General features: G+C 40.2%; 2 protein-coding genes across 5 annotated transcripts in view; one reads left to right on the top strand and one right to left on the bottom strand.

The window, feature by feature from the left end:
- The window catches only part of LOC149449247 (cohesin subunit SA-2-like), a 168,892-nt gene that overhangs the window by 18,732 nt on the left and 133,019 nt on the right, over positions 1-17,141 (bottom strand). The window lies entirely within an intron of this gene.
- Positions 1-17,141, top strand: part of LOC149449248 (serine/threonine-protein phosphatase 2A regulatory subunit B'' subunit beta-like) — a 107,886-nt gene that overhangs the window by 79,262 nt on the left and 11,483 nt on the right. For 2 of the 4 annotated variants that reach the window (XM_089693531.1, XM_089693535.1), the window contains one exon: positions 5,639-8,243. The exons of 1 other annotated variant lie outside the window; for it this stretch is intronic. In XM_089693531.1, the coding sequence (XP_089549657.1) occupies positions 5,639-5,783 (145 nt within the window). In that variant the 3' untranslated portion in view covers positions 5,784-8,243. Of the gene's footprint in view, positions 1-2,345; positions 2,407-5,638; positions 8,244-17,141 lie in introns of those variants that run through there. One more of the 4 variants, XM_089693533.1, reaches the window with a different exon arrangement.

Raw genomic sequence — 17,141 nt, 5'->3', positions numbered from 1 at the left:
ACTCTTGGCAGTGGGGGGACATCTGTTGACATCTTAGTGTTTACTCCTGTCTGGTTTAGAGACATCCTGGACATCTGGGTCCAAGCTGTAATTTAAAAGGGGTACAAAATAGTTTATATCTCTGCCTCCTCCTGGCATTTTACCTTTCAATTTGCCAGCTTCAGACCTAAAGAATTCCATTTGAAAAACAGTTTCAATGTTTCTATTCAATCTTATGTACAGTCTCCAAACCAAATAAGGGCATTCACCCAATACCGGATGGGGAATTCTGTAAGATAAGAGGAATGCTTGGCATCAGTAGATATAAAAGATGGCTATCTACACATGTCCATTTTTCCCCCACGACAGCATTTTCTGCGTTTTTTTTTTTGCTGTGGGAGACCAATGCTTCCAGTTTTGTAGCACTTCTGTTTTGGTTCTCCGCCGCATCCAGAGTGTTCATAAAAGTGCTTGCCCCACTTTTCTCTTCAGTGTATTCATGTCACAGGTTACCTTGACAATCTTCTACTGAAGAACTCCTCAGCCACAACCTTGGCTACCAGCGTGCAGAGGACAATTCAGTTTCCTCAAACCTTTGGCTGAATAATCAGTTTTCCAAAGTCTGCTTTTCCATCCTCGCACCATCTGGATTAGCTTGGTCTAATCTTAGACACAACTCAAGCCAGAATTTTCCTCCTCCCCCCCCCCCCCCCCCCCCAACATAAGGTTGCTTCCTTAAGGTCCCACACAAGCATTCTCAAGTCACAATGGCACCCCTCATTTCAAATTGGCATGAGAGTTTTTGACTTTATAGTACAAGCCTTTTGCCCAATTTCACTCCATACCACTTCAATCCAACATCCTAGTGATGTGAAAAAAGCAGTTCCTACCTTGAATCACCCAGTGCTTCTGTCCAGCCAGGGAAAGCTCTCTCTGAACTGGTGGATTTCCAATCCTGCCCCAGAATAGTGGAAAACCTTCTCTTCACATGCTCATCATTCCCTAACTGTCAAGGGGACTTGGTCCCCACAAGAGTCTAAACATTCCATCAGCACCCTGGAACTGAGAGCAATTAGATTATCTCTACAACACTGGACCTCATTTTTGTAAGGTCATCCAGTCCGTACCACAGCAATGGCCTTCATAAATCTGGGGGTTTGATACTCTCCTGGGCAGAAATTCACATTCCAGCTCTCTCAGCCGTCCACATCCCTGGAGAGAATATTCTTAGCCACCAATACCTAGACCCCGGGGAGTGGTCTCTGCACCCAGAGAGTTTTGAAAATCTCCACCACCTGGTCCTCTCAACACGTACTACCAAGTTTAACCCGGTGAATGTTCAGGCCTTGGTTGATACAATCTTTGGTCACAAGGTGCTTCAAGCTGTTATCTAAGTGTTTTTTTTAATAGGGTTCCTTAACCTTTGTTTTCTTATGGATCTCTTGGCTTTTCTGTGTGCTATGTTGTTGCCCACCCCTCGGGGAAAAAAAATATTGGAGTCTCCAGGAGTGGGTTAGGTTTTATGGTGTGCTGGGGGCAGCCCTAGCGCGTTTTTTTTTTTTTTGCCAATTACCTGGGGGTAACTGTTTATAACTCAAGATCTAAAAATACAAGTTCTGTACTGCACTTCACAATAGTCAATTACACGTAAGTCAGATTTCCTATTTTAAAACCTTCTCCAGAATAAAGTTTTTGACTGGAGTGAGGCTATAACCTCTGACTCCCTAAAACTACATGCTGCAACACAGTTATTTTATTTTTATTTAGAATGTCTTCAGCAACAAGTACTGGAAGTTAACTTGGGCTGTTACAAATAATCTTGTGTTTAGAAAGTTTCTTATGTTTTCTTTGAGATGAAGTGGTAAATCTTAAATAATTTTATAGGTAACCTAAAGCTTAAATGAAAGTAATTTTCTGTATCTTAGGGCAGATTTTACTAATATTTTTGAAGCCCCAAATCCAGCTAAGCATGTCAGAGCAGGTATAGTATATCTAGCAGATGTAGATAACAAACCAGCTTATAGCATACTCTGTGAGAGCAGTATAGTCTAATTGGACAGAGATATCGGATGTAAACATCTGTAGGGCAGTACGGTTTTAAAGCACCTACACATTAAGGAAAACCCACAGGTGCCATAGGGTAGATAGGTATTGCTTTCAGCATAGTTCTGTAAGAAGTGTAATTGGTGAAAGTAAATTTTTCAGTCTGGTTCCATGTAACCTCATCCATTACAGCAGCAACACCATCCATACCCCCATACAAATTAAATATAACTTGAAAGTGGTACTCTGCAGTGTTAATTGTAATGCACTAAGCTATGTAATAGGGAGAGGCAAGTTAACCTCTCTGCTTCCTGTCCCTTCAGGTGGGCTGGGCCTATATCTTGGTGGTGCTGTCATGGGGGTTACATGGAAATACAATTTCCGGTAAGATTACCTACATCTTTTTTGTTTCTTAGGCCATAAGCCCACCCTCCCCTTTCTGTTTTAGCCAACAAAAATGATTTGTATGTCCTGCAACTTGCCATCCAAACATAAAACAAATTATCCATGCACACAGGTATATAGAAAACCATAATGCCCACTAATTTGATCTTTAGTAAATTTGTTTGGTATTCTCTTCCACGAATACCATCCCATCCCAGCAAATCCAGGAACACAACATAGCAGAATAAGATTTGTGTGGAAATTGATTGATCTGATCGTACAATCTCCTGTAAACGCATTAACTTCTATGTAGTGCAAGAACATACTTAATTGGATATAATTTGTACAGATAGGTTGGCCCTGACACTTCATAGTTTTTGGTATTTGTAAAAGATTGTATAGATTTTAATTGGTTATAAAGGACAAAGGTTTTTACCTTAATGCATTCTCTGCACGAAGGTAAAAAAACCCTTCATTAGCTGCTCCCCTCCAGCCCCCCTTAAAAACTTGCCTGATCCCGATCTCAATCCAGCGCTGTGCTCATCTGCAGCAGCTCTTCTCCCCTATCTCCTCACAGCCGTTGGCTTCTGCTGCTCTTAGTCAAATCCAGTGAGGAGGGAGCAGGGGGTGTGACCGAGCTGCGCTGTGTGTGTGTCAATAGATGCACGTGGTTCGGGATTGAGTCGGCACATGGTCCACCATAGAAAGCAGATTCCTATGGTGGCACAGGAAGAAGAGGAGAAGCCAAGAGCACCAGTGGGGGACCCCAGAAGAGTAGGTTCTGGGCAGCTCTGTAACTGTTGCACAGAGCGGGTAAGTATACCATGTTTATTATTTTAATTAGAAAAAAATTAAACATTGTGCATGACCATCTAAAATAGTTATGGACAGTGGGCAAACCTTGCACACCTAGACTTCCTCCTACAACTCCAAGGGTGTCTGAAATCCCTGGGGCCAGCTGGCATGTTGTCGTCCTGGTCTCTGTTGTGACAGACTTTTGTCCTAAAACAAAATCTGAGAACAGTGGGAGAAAATAAGAGTTGTACAAGCCTTTTTGTTAGGAGCAATCATTCTCTGTTCTATGGCTGTGACAGGCACAAAACAAAACATGAGACAATTTGTTGTTGGGTTTAATGCTATTTTATTAACTTGCATAAAGTAAACATTTACATTTTGTAGCTTACGAATCCTTAAATGTGATTGCTGTACTTGTTTTCTTTCCTTTTATTTTCACCTAGTGATCTGGCCAGTAATACTGGGGGAGATTTGCTAAAACTGGTGCACTGAGAACAGGCAATCCGCTTCTAACATCAGCTTGTTCAATTAGGCTTTGGCAACAAAACTTGGAAGCTGAGTGGTTATTATGCAGAGCTGCACCAGATTTTGCACACTCCCGTTTTAGTAAAAAAAAAAAAATCCCTTTCTCTCTTGGGGTTTCACCACTTGAGCAATGGAAGACATTGTGCACAGCAGCATTGCCAGTCTGTGGAGAGGGGTAGTCTTAGGCAAGCCAATAGATTGTACAATTGTCTTTCCTTCCACCATGGGTAACTCTGTTGATAGGAGGAATCTCATAGTGCTATTGTATTCTGCCTGGCGGGAAGCCTTCCCTGTCTTCAGAACACAATGATCACTTCTAGTGGCTATAGCCCCTGGCCGTGATCTGAACTGAAGTTAATCAGTAGATGAACTTCAGTACAACCAGCCTGCCCTTTGATGGATTGAATTTTGGCCAGTCCCTGCTGAACCGGCCAAGATTCGATGAATCTATGGCTAGGTTTAGATGGGCTAGCAAATTAAGATGAACTTGACAAATTAATTTAAAGTAGAATTCCAGTACAAACCTAACTACCCTTAGAAGTGCCCCCCCAACACCTATTCTAACAAAACTGTGTAATAAAGGTCTGAATACATAATTATTTTCAAGCTATTATGGTCCAGTTACATGATCTGGCTCCCCTGTGTCAACAATGGGTGGGCATTTCTACCGGCTGTCGAGCATTCCCTGTCCTCTTCCTTATCGTTGCTGTTGGCTGACGCAGAGGAGATCATATGACCAGACCAGAGCAGCCTGAAAATAGATATGTACACAGATCAATCTTACACGGGTTAGTCTGATTAGATGTAAAGAGAGGGAGCATTTACAGGAGTAGGTTTTGCCTGAAATTCCACTTTAAGCCAAACTCTAGCTAATGCTTTTTAAGCAGTTACAGAATGGTGTTTTTCTTTTTTTTTTATTTTTATTGCTTTTGGGGAAAAAAGATTGACATTAAAAGCTGATCGTTGTAAGCACCCCTGTCAATTGTAAATAGTTTGTCTCAACCTCTGATTGCAATTTTTGCTGGACAGCTTGGTCCAGTAAAGAAAGTTGAAAAATAACAGATTTACTGCCCATATCACCAGATGACAATAAATGGACAAAAGCCTAAAAATGAGAACTATTGCAGCTACTGTTTCAAACAAAATTACTATGATGCCCATGGGACTTTTTTAATGAAGTACACAACAACAAACAAAAATAATTGTATAAAACCATGTATCCTTTATTTTGACAAATGATAAAAATATTTTTAGGAAAAGGAAGCTAATTTGAAGTTGTCAGTCTCGTTGACATTATCAGTACATGATCTCATATTTTAAAATAGCATTCACGCTAGATCGTCCATGATGAAAACTCTCTCCTCAAAGTGGACCAAGAAATGAGCGATCATTGGCCTTTATTATTCAGTTCTTGGTGTAAAACCAGCAGGGAACAGCTGCAGCACCATTTCGATGCTGCAGCCATTCAGATGAGGATATGTGCTATTTTTAATTTCCACACTTCTCTTAAGGATGCGCTAGTTGTTTTTAATTTATATTTTTCTTAAATCCATTGAGTAGGCTGTCCCAAATCGTACTGCATTGCCTAGCAGGTTAGTCAGTCTGCCATGAAGGGAGTTTTCCATCATGGAGGATGTAGCGGCAGGAGTTAGATTCTCTGGGTTGTGGGGGACTTAGGAACTCCCACTATGATATCCCTGGATTACCAAAGAAATATCCCATGTGAACCTAGTGCTAGCACTATAGCAGGTAGATGAGATTTGGAAGTACTTGTATATGTAATGCTGGGAAGTATGGTGTACTGTGGGGGAGGGGTCTCTTGACCTCTGTTATGACCAAAACATTTGTACAATATGCCCACGGACCACGTGTCCTAACTTTGGATATATTGCTTATCTTTTTTTTGTTTCAGTTATGATGCAGAATTGAATTCCTTGGAGACAGATATAGTGGATGAAAAGCCATATGGAATAGATAAAAGGCCCTACTTGGACGTGGCTTCTGAAAGGTCACAAGTTGATCTAGAAGAATATGAATATGAAGATGACTTTGAATGAACAGTACTGCAGTCTAAAAAACAAAACAAAAAAAAACAAAACAGGGTATCCTACAGCGGGTCTGTTAATTCCCCTGGAGTTTATTATGTATTAGCTGTGGACGGCACCTTATACATGCTTTACAGATTTACTAAAAGACTCATCCTAACAATTTAAGCTGATATTTTTGTATTTATTGCTAAAACCATATTTATTGTATCACTCTGTTTTGCTGTGCTGTCTGCCTAGAAAGTGTCCTGTATTTCAGCAATGTGAATTCCTCTATTCCACTTTTCTGATCATTTGTGTAGCAAAACTGGCAACAGGTTTAGTGTTCGAATGGTAATGCAAGTTAAAAAGTGACCATTGTTAACCCTTTGTTAAAGAAAAGTCATTTTAATAGATGTAACACTTATAGTGGTTTAAAATGAATTATTCCTAGAAAAGCTGAATGTAACATGGTTAAGAGACATTAAAGTGTGACTACAAGTTAATTTGGGAAGCAACTGATCTAGTGTTTCCAATCCTCCAATACGCTTGTATTCAATGACATGCAGCCTGCACTCCAATATATACCTCCTATAGACTTCAGTTGGCCTATCACAGGCCTATGCTGTTAGAAGTACAGTACTTTACACTTCTGAGAATACATTATAGTAAGCCTAGCAGTATACATATCATATCTAGAATGTATACATTGCTTTTCCTGTCTATAACACACAATACTTAACTGGATTTTCCAAAGTGTACAGTATATCAGCTTTGGTTCCTGAACAGCATACTAGCAAGGCAGATACTTTGGGCTAGCAGGGCACCAAGCTGCAGTTTTGCACAGTGTGACTTTGATGTAGTCATTCGTTTGGTGGCATCAAGCACTCTAATGTAATGTGTTAAGGTGACAGGAAGGATATTACTAACAAATCGCATTTCTTGATGCCATGGTGACCAACATCTACTGTACCTGGTCTCACAAAGGAAAAATTTGAAGTGCAGTCAGCAGGTCCAAGAATATTTCTGGTATTGTGATGGATCAGGGACACTGAGGTGGTAGCTTTATACACACAAACCTCCAATGCCTGCTTGGCATGTTGGTTTTTGGTTAGCTCTCAGCATGAGATATTTGGCACTGAAAAAAAAAAAAAAGTTAAAAGCATTGTCTCTGCCATTTAATCTACCCCTAATTTGTAACCCTAAACAGGCTCATGATATTAAATTCTGAACAGTAATGTAAATCCCAACCTAAACCTAATTGTTATTGTTACAGGTGTCATAAATCCAAATTTCAACTGCACCCTTTCTAAGGAAACAATACTTAGGATGCCATTACTGACCTAAAGAAAATACTAGCTTCCTGGCTGTCATGCTGGCCTTTTATGGTTTACAGGCTTTCTTAGGCAACATTTACACCTTGGCATTCTAGGAACACAAGAAAAAGCACACAATGCACATCGCACTTGCGATTCTTGCATTTCTTATTGGCACCCCAAATGCTGGCACCAGCTGTGCCACAATGTATGAAGCTCACTGTCATAAACGTGTACATTCGCTAGTTTGGCACAAAAACATGATGGATTGCACAGGTGTGAGTGCAACCTCACTCACTGACCTGAAATAAGAATGCAGATCAGGAGTTCAGACTTCTTTGCCTGCATATTTGTTACGGGTCAGTTGCTCAGAAAGTAGCTTAAAGCTAGAGACCCAGGCAGCTAACACTTCCTAAAGGCAATGGCAGCCTACATGTTTCTTTCAGTTCAGGTTTCCTTAAACCATCTCCAGGTGCCTAGTATGCAAGTTATACACAGATATCCCGGTTTCAAGTCCTGACCACCTTGAAGCCTCACTATTTGCTAGTAAGGCCACCCAATACACTTATGGGACAGTAGTAAAGTAGTGCCTGTTATGTACTGCCATTGGATGTTTTTGTCCACTTTAGGTGTGCTCTGACCCTTGACCTCTAATAATAATCCTGAAATGTGCATACCTGTCTTATTGCGTACCATATGTCCTATGCAGAGTTTGAAGAGCACCAAACTCTAGCACCAAAAGCTAATCCTTTAGTGCTTGCTAGTTTAACTTAAAGCTGCCTTTTAAGTTTACTATCTGAAGAAAGTTCTGTTCAATTGCCTTAAAATCATCTCTTCGTTCATTTTTATGTCATGCTGCCTTATTTGCACTAGCACGTGCACGCAAGCCTAAAAATAAGCATTGTGCTGAAGTGCCATATAAATACCGAGTCCATTAGTTTCTATAGTTATCACATTCCATTCCTTTCTGATCCCTTTAATGACCAGCCTTAAGTCCAGTCTCTCAGATGAAAGCGGAACAAATTTGAGTGCCTTCAAATGTACATATGTAAATTGGGGCATTTTCCAGTATTTTATTATGATACATTTAGATAAAAATGAAATTTGTACATGTTTGCAGTGTAGAATTAAAATAATTTATATATTGTATTTTGAAATAAACTATATTTTGCACACAGCTTTTGTTTATCAGGCTTACAAAGTAAAAACCTGAAAGTTGATTATTTCACTGTGGTGTAGTAATGATTATTGTAGAAACCAGGTAATATACAGATATTTAAACTAGTTATGTAGCTTCTGCAGGGTTCATTCTGAAACCCACAGGGTTGGTATTTAATGTTGATTGTAAAATTCCAGCAATGAATAATCTCTTGGACATGAAATCTTTTCACTCCTTCTAAAAGGGATATGTGGCTTTGTACTTGGTGACCGAACTACAATACTTGCTGCAGCTTACTACACACTTCCATGCTATCTGTGATTTGTTTTCATTCTGTTATGGGGAATCCAGGAAAAATTGAGACCCATCCCAAACTGCAGCAGAAACACTTCATATGTGCAGAATATGCTAGGGTATACACCGAATGCAGGAACGACCTCAGAATGCAGGAATGACCTCATACCTTTTCAGATAATGCCCTTTGAAACAATTTGTTCCAGGGTCTGCTAACTTGATGACAAAATCAGGACCAGTAATTTCTATCTTTTAGAGCTGATTCACACAGGTGCAGTGCGGCTTGAAGCTCAGGTTTCACAGCTAATTGATACAGCAGTTGTTTAGCGGTTCATGTCAGGTTTACATCAAGTTCAAGGCAGGATTAGGTCAGGATTTTATCCTGAAATATGTAGAAAAGAGAAAACCTCAGCGCCCAGGACTCTCCTATTAAACGCACAATTCCCCGTGAGATGCTGCTGTACACAGGTGCAAAAACCAAAAAAACTTATATCAGAAAAATACCAGCGCAAACCCACATAATAAATTGCATTACCCAACCAATTAAACAAACTTAAAAACCGTGACACAAAACCACTTTTGTGCTAGTACAATAAAAAAATAATAAATTATATATAAATAATTTTTAAATTCATAAGTCCAGTGACAAAAAATCCCCAAAAAATTAACAGTCCCGTGACAAAATAGGTCAAATTGTAATTATATTGTAATTTTCATTGGATTCTTCCGTGCCTTTGATCCCTTCACCATCCACCAGTGCAAAAAACCAACATAAACCGCACTCACCAGATATTAGTGAGTCACGCGCCTTTCAGGAATATTAAGGGCTCCTGGACCCCCTTTACTTTTTATGAGACCTCCAAATACTGCTTCCTCTTGTATATGGGTACCTCTTCTGGTTACTCCTCTCACCGAATTCCCCCAAGGAAAATCAGGAAGAAGAAAAGACCATAGCGTGATACCGTAGTGGTTTCTCATCAAAATAAACTCTCCAGACCACTCACATTTTAGCGGGATATAACCCGCATTTTATTTGAAACAACAACGATTTTCTTTAAAAAACGATCCACTTTCCAAGTACAGCAACTTTTGCATAAAAGACCCCACAGACCGATGGTTTACCATCCTGCTGTATACTAGGCTGTGGGGTCTTTTATGCAAAAGTCGCTGTACTTGGAAAGGGAGGAACTTCTAGTACTCTACCTCTGGTCACATGTTTAAAAAACACAACCATTTGATATGCAAAGGAAAAATACATAATATCAAATGTTTTAAATCTTCATATGTATACAGTAGGTAAAATGTGTATTGAACACGTCACCATTTTTCTCAGTAAATATATTTCTAAAGGTGCTATTGCCATGAAATTTTCACCACATCGGTAACAACCCATGCAATCCATACATACAAAGAAACCCAAACAAACAAGTTCAGAAATTAACCCCTTCCCATCTGCCCCATAGCTGATATATGGCTACAGGTCACTGGGTCTCGGCTGGTGATTGTTTGCTGGCACCTGGTGATATTGCCGAGCATCTCTGACGGGGGGGGAACTATTATTAAACAAAATCGTTCTCCTCCCTGTCGGCTTGTACACACTAGTTTGCATGGCTGTGCTTAGCCCAACCATGCAAAACAGTGTGCTTACAGTGACGTACACAGACACAGCCCCTAGTAAAACAGCACACAGTTAACTCTTTGATCGCCCCACGTGTTAACCCCTTCCTGCCCAGTGTCCTTAGTACAGTGTCAGTGCTTATTAGCATGGGCCACTGAGGACGTCAGTGACACAGTCAGTTCCCCCCAGTGTCAGAATGCCTACCGCAGTCCCGCTATAAGTCACTGATCGCTGCCTTTACTAGTAAAAATTTTTTTAAATATTTAAAAATCCCATTTATATATGCTGTCATTTGTAAACACTACAACTTTCACGTAAACTAATTAATTTACATGTATTGGGATTTTTTTTTTTTTTTTAGCAAAGACATAAAAAGCAATAAAAAAAACACACAGACGATCAAATACCACCGAAAGAAAGCTCAATTCGTGGGGAAAAAAAGGACGTAAATTTAATTTGGGTGCAGCGTTGCACGACTACACAATTATCCGTTAAAGTAACGCAGCGCTGTAACATAAAAAATGCCCTGGTCAGGAAGGGGGGTAAATCCTCTGGAGGGCAAGTGGTTAAGTTATGGGTAATAAAATGGAATGACACAGGGAAACGTATTGAACACATGAAGAAAGGAATTTACAAAAAGGAACGGAAAGCCAAGAACCCAGCTGAAGTCTCAGTAATTAGAAAGTAACCCTGCCCCTTGTCTGTGCTCTGTGCAAATTAATATCAGCTGGTTCAGTCTCAACTGATGGCCTATAAAAACCAAGGTGTCCAACATTACCAAGGTGTCACACAAAAAATATTTCATGATGGGTAAAAGCAAAGAGCTCTCTCCAGACCTTTGCAACCTTATTAATGCAAAACATACTGATGGCATTGGTTACAGAAGGATTTATAAACTTCTGATAGTTCCAGTAAGCACTGTTGGGGCCATAATCCGGAAGTGAAAAGAACATCATTTCATCATAAACCAGTCACGGCCAGGTGCTCCTCTCAAGATTTCTGACAGTGGAGTGAAAAGAGTTCTCAGAGTTGTCCAAGAGCCCAGGACCACTTGCGGAGAGCTTCACAAAGACCTGAAATTGTTTCAAAGTAATGCACTCAACTTCCATGGCCTGTATGCACGCTCACCATGCAAGACTCCACTGCTGAAGAAAAAGCATTTTGAAGCTTGTTTAAAGTTTGCTCCACAACATTTAGACAAGCTTGTGAAATACTGGGAGAATATAGTGTGGACAGATGCGACCAAAACTGAACTTTGATGCTATAATATACATCATGTTTGAGGTCAAATGGCACTGAACATCTCCCCAAATACACCATACCAACCTTGAAGTTTGGAGGTGGGAATATGGTGTGGGGCTGTTTTTCAGCATACAGTACTGGCAAATTTCATGTTCTTGAAGGAAAGATGAATGGGAAAATGTACCAAAACATTCTTGATAATAATATGCTGCCATCTGCCAGGATGATATAGATGAAACGAGGGTGGAAATTTCAGCAAAACAATGATCCCAAACACAAAGCCAAGGAAACTCTCAACTGGTTTCAAAGAGAAAATAAAACTGCTAGATTGGCCCAGTCAATTACCTGTCATGAATCCAATAGAAAAAAATCAATGGAAAGAACTAAAGATCAGAGTTCATAGAAGAGGCCCAAGGAACCTTCAAGATTTAAAGACTATGTGGAAGAACGGGCCAAAATCACATCTCAGCAATGCATGCAACTAGTTTCTCCATACAGGAGGCGTCTTGAAGCTGTCATTACCATCAAAGGATTTTGTGCCAAGTATTGAATTGGTATGTGTCATTCCATTTTATTACACATAACTTAATTTCTGACCTTATTTGTTTTGGTTTCTTTGTATGTATGGATTGCATGGGTTGTCAATAGCACCTTTAGAAATATATTTACTGAGAAAAAAAGGTGATGTGTTCAATACGTATTTTAGCTGCTGTATGTATTTGATCCTTATTTTTGTGCAGAAACATGGTGTTTGCTATCTAGTGGGAGGTTCTGCCAATCACAACCTGCTTCACACCCCTCCAGCCTGTCTATTGTTTGTATGTGATTAGAATTACAGAGAGGTGAGGTCTCCATCAATCAACAAGTAATATCCCACCCCCCATTGTATTTAGTGGGCATGGAGGAGGGAGGGAGTGGGCTGTCATTTATCTGAAGTGTATACGCCCACATATGTGATTTTATAGTCACGTGGGCCGCACAAATAAGAAAAAGGAGGAAATGGAACAGTTTAGAAGGGAACGGAAACTGGAGCATGCTCAGTAAATGTGGCAATGGTTGGTCTACACAGTTTCAGGCAGCAGCTGGGACATAGAAAAGGAGGGAGGGACAGTGAACAGCAGAATAAACCATGTTTGTTGCAGAATACAGAAAACGAATCCCGTAGTGATTGAGCGAGTATGAACAGCTTATAGTGACAATTTTTAATGATGTGGGTTTATTAACACTTTGCTATATTTCAGGTCATTAAAATAAACCCCTCTCAAATGGAAGTTGCTTAAATGTTACTAAATCCACAACAGTAAAATCAGTCTGTATATGCATTAAACATGCTTTCTCTACCAACTGTGAAACCTAAAGGTTAGTTGACTGCATTGTGTAAAAAGGCTGTTTGATCCTGTCTTCTCTGATCCTCCCCTTCTTCCAGTGTCCCCCTCTTATTACCTGATAAGACATATTGTGGTAGACACTCTGCACATGCTCAGTTTGGTGTGTATTACTAGAGAGGGTTTTTTTTTTTCTTGGGAGGGGGCATGTGATCAGCGCAGGGCCAATCAGCACTGTTCAGATAGAGGTCAGGAGTTCTGCATCCTCCTAGAGCAGAAAGAACACACCTACAAGCTTTAACCAGTGCTCTGCTGGACACTAATAGAAGTCACAAGACTGCTGTAACTGCTGATGAGAAAAGGAATTTAGACGTTTATATTTACTAAAATAATTACATTTCCATGTTGTGTGTGCTGTGGGAGACCACATATACAGTCAGGTCCATAAATATTGGGACATCGACACAATTCTAACATTTTTGGCTCTATACACCACCACAATGGATTTGAAATGAAACAATCAAGATGTGCTTTAACTGCAGACTGTCAGCTTTAATTTGAGGGTATTTACATCCAAATCAGGTGAACGGTGTAGGAATTACAACAGTTTGCATATGTGCCTCCCACTTGTTAAGGGACCAAAAGTAATGGGACAATTGGCTTCTCAGCTGTTCCATGGCCAGGTGTGTGTTATTCCCTCATTATCCCAATTACAATGAGCAGATAAAAGGTCCAGAGTTCATTTCAAGTGTGCTATTTGCATTTGGAATCTGTTGCTGTCAACTCTCAAGATGAGATCCAAAGAGCTGTCACTATCAGTGAAGCAAGCCATCATTAGGCTGAAAAAACAAAACAAACCCATCAGAGAGATAGCAAAAATATTAGGCATGGCCAAAACAACTGTTTGAAACATTCTTAAAAAGAAGAAACGCACCGGTGAGCTCAGCAACACCAAAAGACCTGGAAGACCACAGAAAACAACTGTGGTGGATGACCGAAGCATTCTTTCCCTGATGAAGAAAACACCCTTCCCAGATCAAGAACACTCTCCAGGAGGTAGGTGTACGTGTGTCAAAGTCAACAATCAAGAGAAGACTTCACCAGAGTGAATACAGAGGGTTCACCACAAGATGTAAACCATTGGTGAGCCTCAAAAACAGGAAGGCCAGATTAGAGTTTGCCAAACGACATCTAAAAAAGCCCTCACAGTTCTGGAACAACATCCTATGGACAGATGAGACCAAGATCAACTTGTACCAGAGTGATGGGAAGAGAAGAGTATGGAGAAGGAAAGGAACTGCTCATGATCCTAAGCATACCACCTCATCAGTGAAGCATGGTGGTGGTAGTGTCATGGCGTGGGCATGTATGGCTGCCAATGGAACTGGTTCTCTTGTATTTATTGATGATGTGACTGCTGACAAAAGCAGCAGGATGAATTGTGAAGTGTTTCGGGAATATTATCTGCTCATATTCAGCCAAATGCTTCAGAACTCATTGGACGCCGCTTCACAGTGCAGATGGACAATGACCCAAAGCATACTGCAAAGGCAACCAAAGAGTTTTTTAAGGGAAAGAAGTGGAATGTTATGCAATGGCCAAGTCAATCACCTGACCTGAATCCGATTGAGCATGCATTTCACTTGCTGAAGACAAAACTGAAGGGAAAATGCCCCAAGAACAAGCAGGAACTGAAGACAGTTGCAGTAGAGGCCTGGCAGAGCATCACCAGGGATGAAACCCAGCGTCTGGGGATGTCTATGCGTTCCAGACTTCAGGCTGTAATTGACTGCAAAGGATTTGCAACCAAGTATTAAAAAGTGAAAGTTTGATTTATGATTATTATTATTGTCCCATTACTTTTGGTCCCTTAACAAGTGGGAGACACATATGCAAATTGTTGTAATTCCTACACTGTTCACCTGATTTGGATGTAAATACCCTCAAATTAAAGCTGACAGTCTGCAGTTAAAGCACATATTGTTCATTTCATTTCAAATTCATTGTGGTGGTGTATAGAGCCAAAAATGTTAGAATTGTGTCGATGTCCCAATATTTATGGACCTGACTGTAGTGAATGCAGGGTTCTGGGATTAGCGACACTTTAAGTTCTGCCTTAGAAAGGTTTGGGTTTTTTTTTTTACTTTTTCCAACATGAAATGTGGTAATGCTTTGATGGAGTGTCTTATCTGTTGCACTGCTCTGTAATTAAGCTAGGAATTCTGGATGGATCTTGCTACAGACCTTAATGGTTTTCATACGCACAGTTGTCAGGAAATTTCAACAAGCTTTGAATAGCAGAAACCCAACAAACTGTATTACTGAAAATCTTGCACCACTGTTTTTTGCGAAAGCATACTGGAGGATTTGTCTCATAATATTTATTTGATTAAAATAACCATTATAGGTGCAATGTTTCTTAAAGTGTTATTAAACCCACAACAGTACAATCAGTCTAATACCCCTATCACGGAAGTCACGGATTTCTTTTGGATACATCACAGAACTTATGATTTTAGCATCACCATCACTATATGCACCTTGATTAGTCGGATAGATCTGCATTACTCATCTGATTATTGCTTTTAACAATTTTAGAATGTGGAATCTGGTGCATGTTGAAATATGAACATTTAATCTGCTATTCATGCGAATTCCCTGTATTATACACTCAAGCGCTGCATTGTTTGTATTTGACTTTTGATGAAGGGGGTATACGAGGTTTACCTATATGCGAGCAGCTTGAATCCCATCATATCCAGCGCTCGTCCCTCTCTTCATATACTGAGTACAATCAGTCTGTATATGCAGTAAAGCATGCTTGTTATACTCACTGTGGAACCTAAGGAGTTAATCTTCCACACTGTGTAAAAAGGCTGCTCTTCCTCCTCTTGTACTGTCCCCAGTCCATCTACTGATAGTACAGAGTTCTAGGAGTCACTAGTCACTCTGCACATGCTCAGTTTGGTGTGTGTTGCTAGATCTTTTGTTTTTTGTTTGGGAGGGGGGGTGCATGTGATTGGCATAGGGCCAGTCAGCACTTTCCAGGCAGGGTCAGGGGTTATGCAGCCTCATAGAACAGTCTGAGGACAATGAAAAGAACTCCTACAAGATTACCCAGTGCTCAGCTGGACACTGATAGAAAACAAGACTGCTGTAACTGCTAATGCGAAAAGGTATTCAGCAGTTTATATTTACAAAAATAATTGCATTTCCATGTTCTGTGTACTGTAAGAGACCACATAGTGAATGCAGGGTCCTGGGTTTAGTAACACTTTAATGTCCGTTATTGATGAAATGACTCTTTAACCCCTTGTCTACCAAGGTACATTTAGGGGCCAGTTCACACCATGAATCGCACAGGAACACGCTGTGCATTCCTGTGCTATTCACATGTAATCAACGTGCAGTGTGATTTCAGCCCATTCGTTTGATATCCCATCATATAGTACTACTCTACCATGTGATCTGGTACAGGCAAATGCAATGCATTTGCAACCTGTGTTTGGGGTTGGTTTCCCACACTGTGTTCTGCTGTGAACCCTTAGAAATGTCCTGGTATTCAAGGGGTTAAAACAAGCTTGCTGCTGCAGCCGTGAGCTTTGTATTTTGTTTTTTTTTTCAGTTGGCGATCAGCTTTCATGTGATTCGTGCAGCTATAGAGCTACCTGGTCACATTTACAGTACCGTAAAGGTGCTGCGCCCCCTCCCTCCAGTAGTTGCCAGGCTCTCCTGTTACTCTGAGGAGGGAGGGGCCACAGTAAAATGCCCATTTTGTTCAATGAATGAACCTGGAAGTTATGTGTGTACTAGGTTCATAACTGTCACAATCTGTACTTGATTAGGTGCAGGGGAGACATTGCGGGTCTAATTAGAACCCTGATGTCTACATAAAGAGGGCCAGTCATTTGCCCATGCTATCACATACAGTTGTGATCAAAATAATAGCCGTGTGTTGAAAAAAGTGAATAAAGCTCGAAATCCTTCTAATAGCGTTTATTTCCATACACACAAATGCATTGGGAACACTACACATTCTATTCCAAATCAAAACATGAAGAAAAATATATCAAATTTGTGTTGTTCCTCTAAAAAAAATTGAAGAAAAGTGAATATTAGACTGTTCAAAAGAATAACAGTGTTTGTATTCTTTTTTACAAACTCAAACATTCACTATATAAACTGAAAAATGTTTGAAGATTTTTCTTTCCTTTGAATCACTTAATGAACATTTAGTTGTATAGGCACTGTTTCTGAGAACTGCTGTACATCTGTGTTGCATGGAGTCAACCAACTTCTGGCACCTGTGAACAGGTATTCCAGCCCAGGATGATTGGACTACATTCCACAGTTCTTCTCTATTTCTTGGTTTTGCCTCAGAAACTGCATTTTTGATGTCACCCCACAAGTTTTCTATTGGATTAAGATCCGGGGATT

Source organism: Staurois parvus, unplaced genomic scaffold (assembly GCF_062004578.1).
Source record: "Staurois parvus isolate SC_StPar_1 unplaced genomic scaffold, SC_StPar_1.0 ptg000634l, whole genome shotgun sequence".
NCBI lineage: Eukaryota > Metazoa > Chordata > Amphibia > Anura > Ranidae > Staurois > Staurois parvus.
This window is presented reverse-complemented; position numbering and strand designations above follow the sequence as displayed.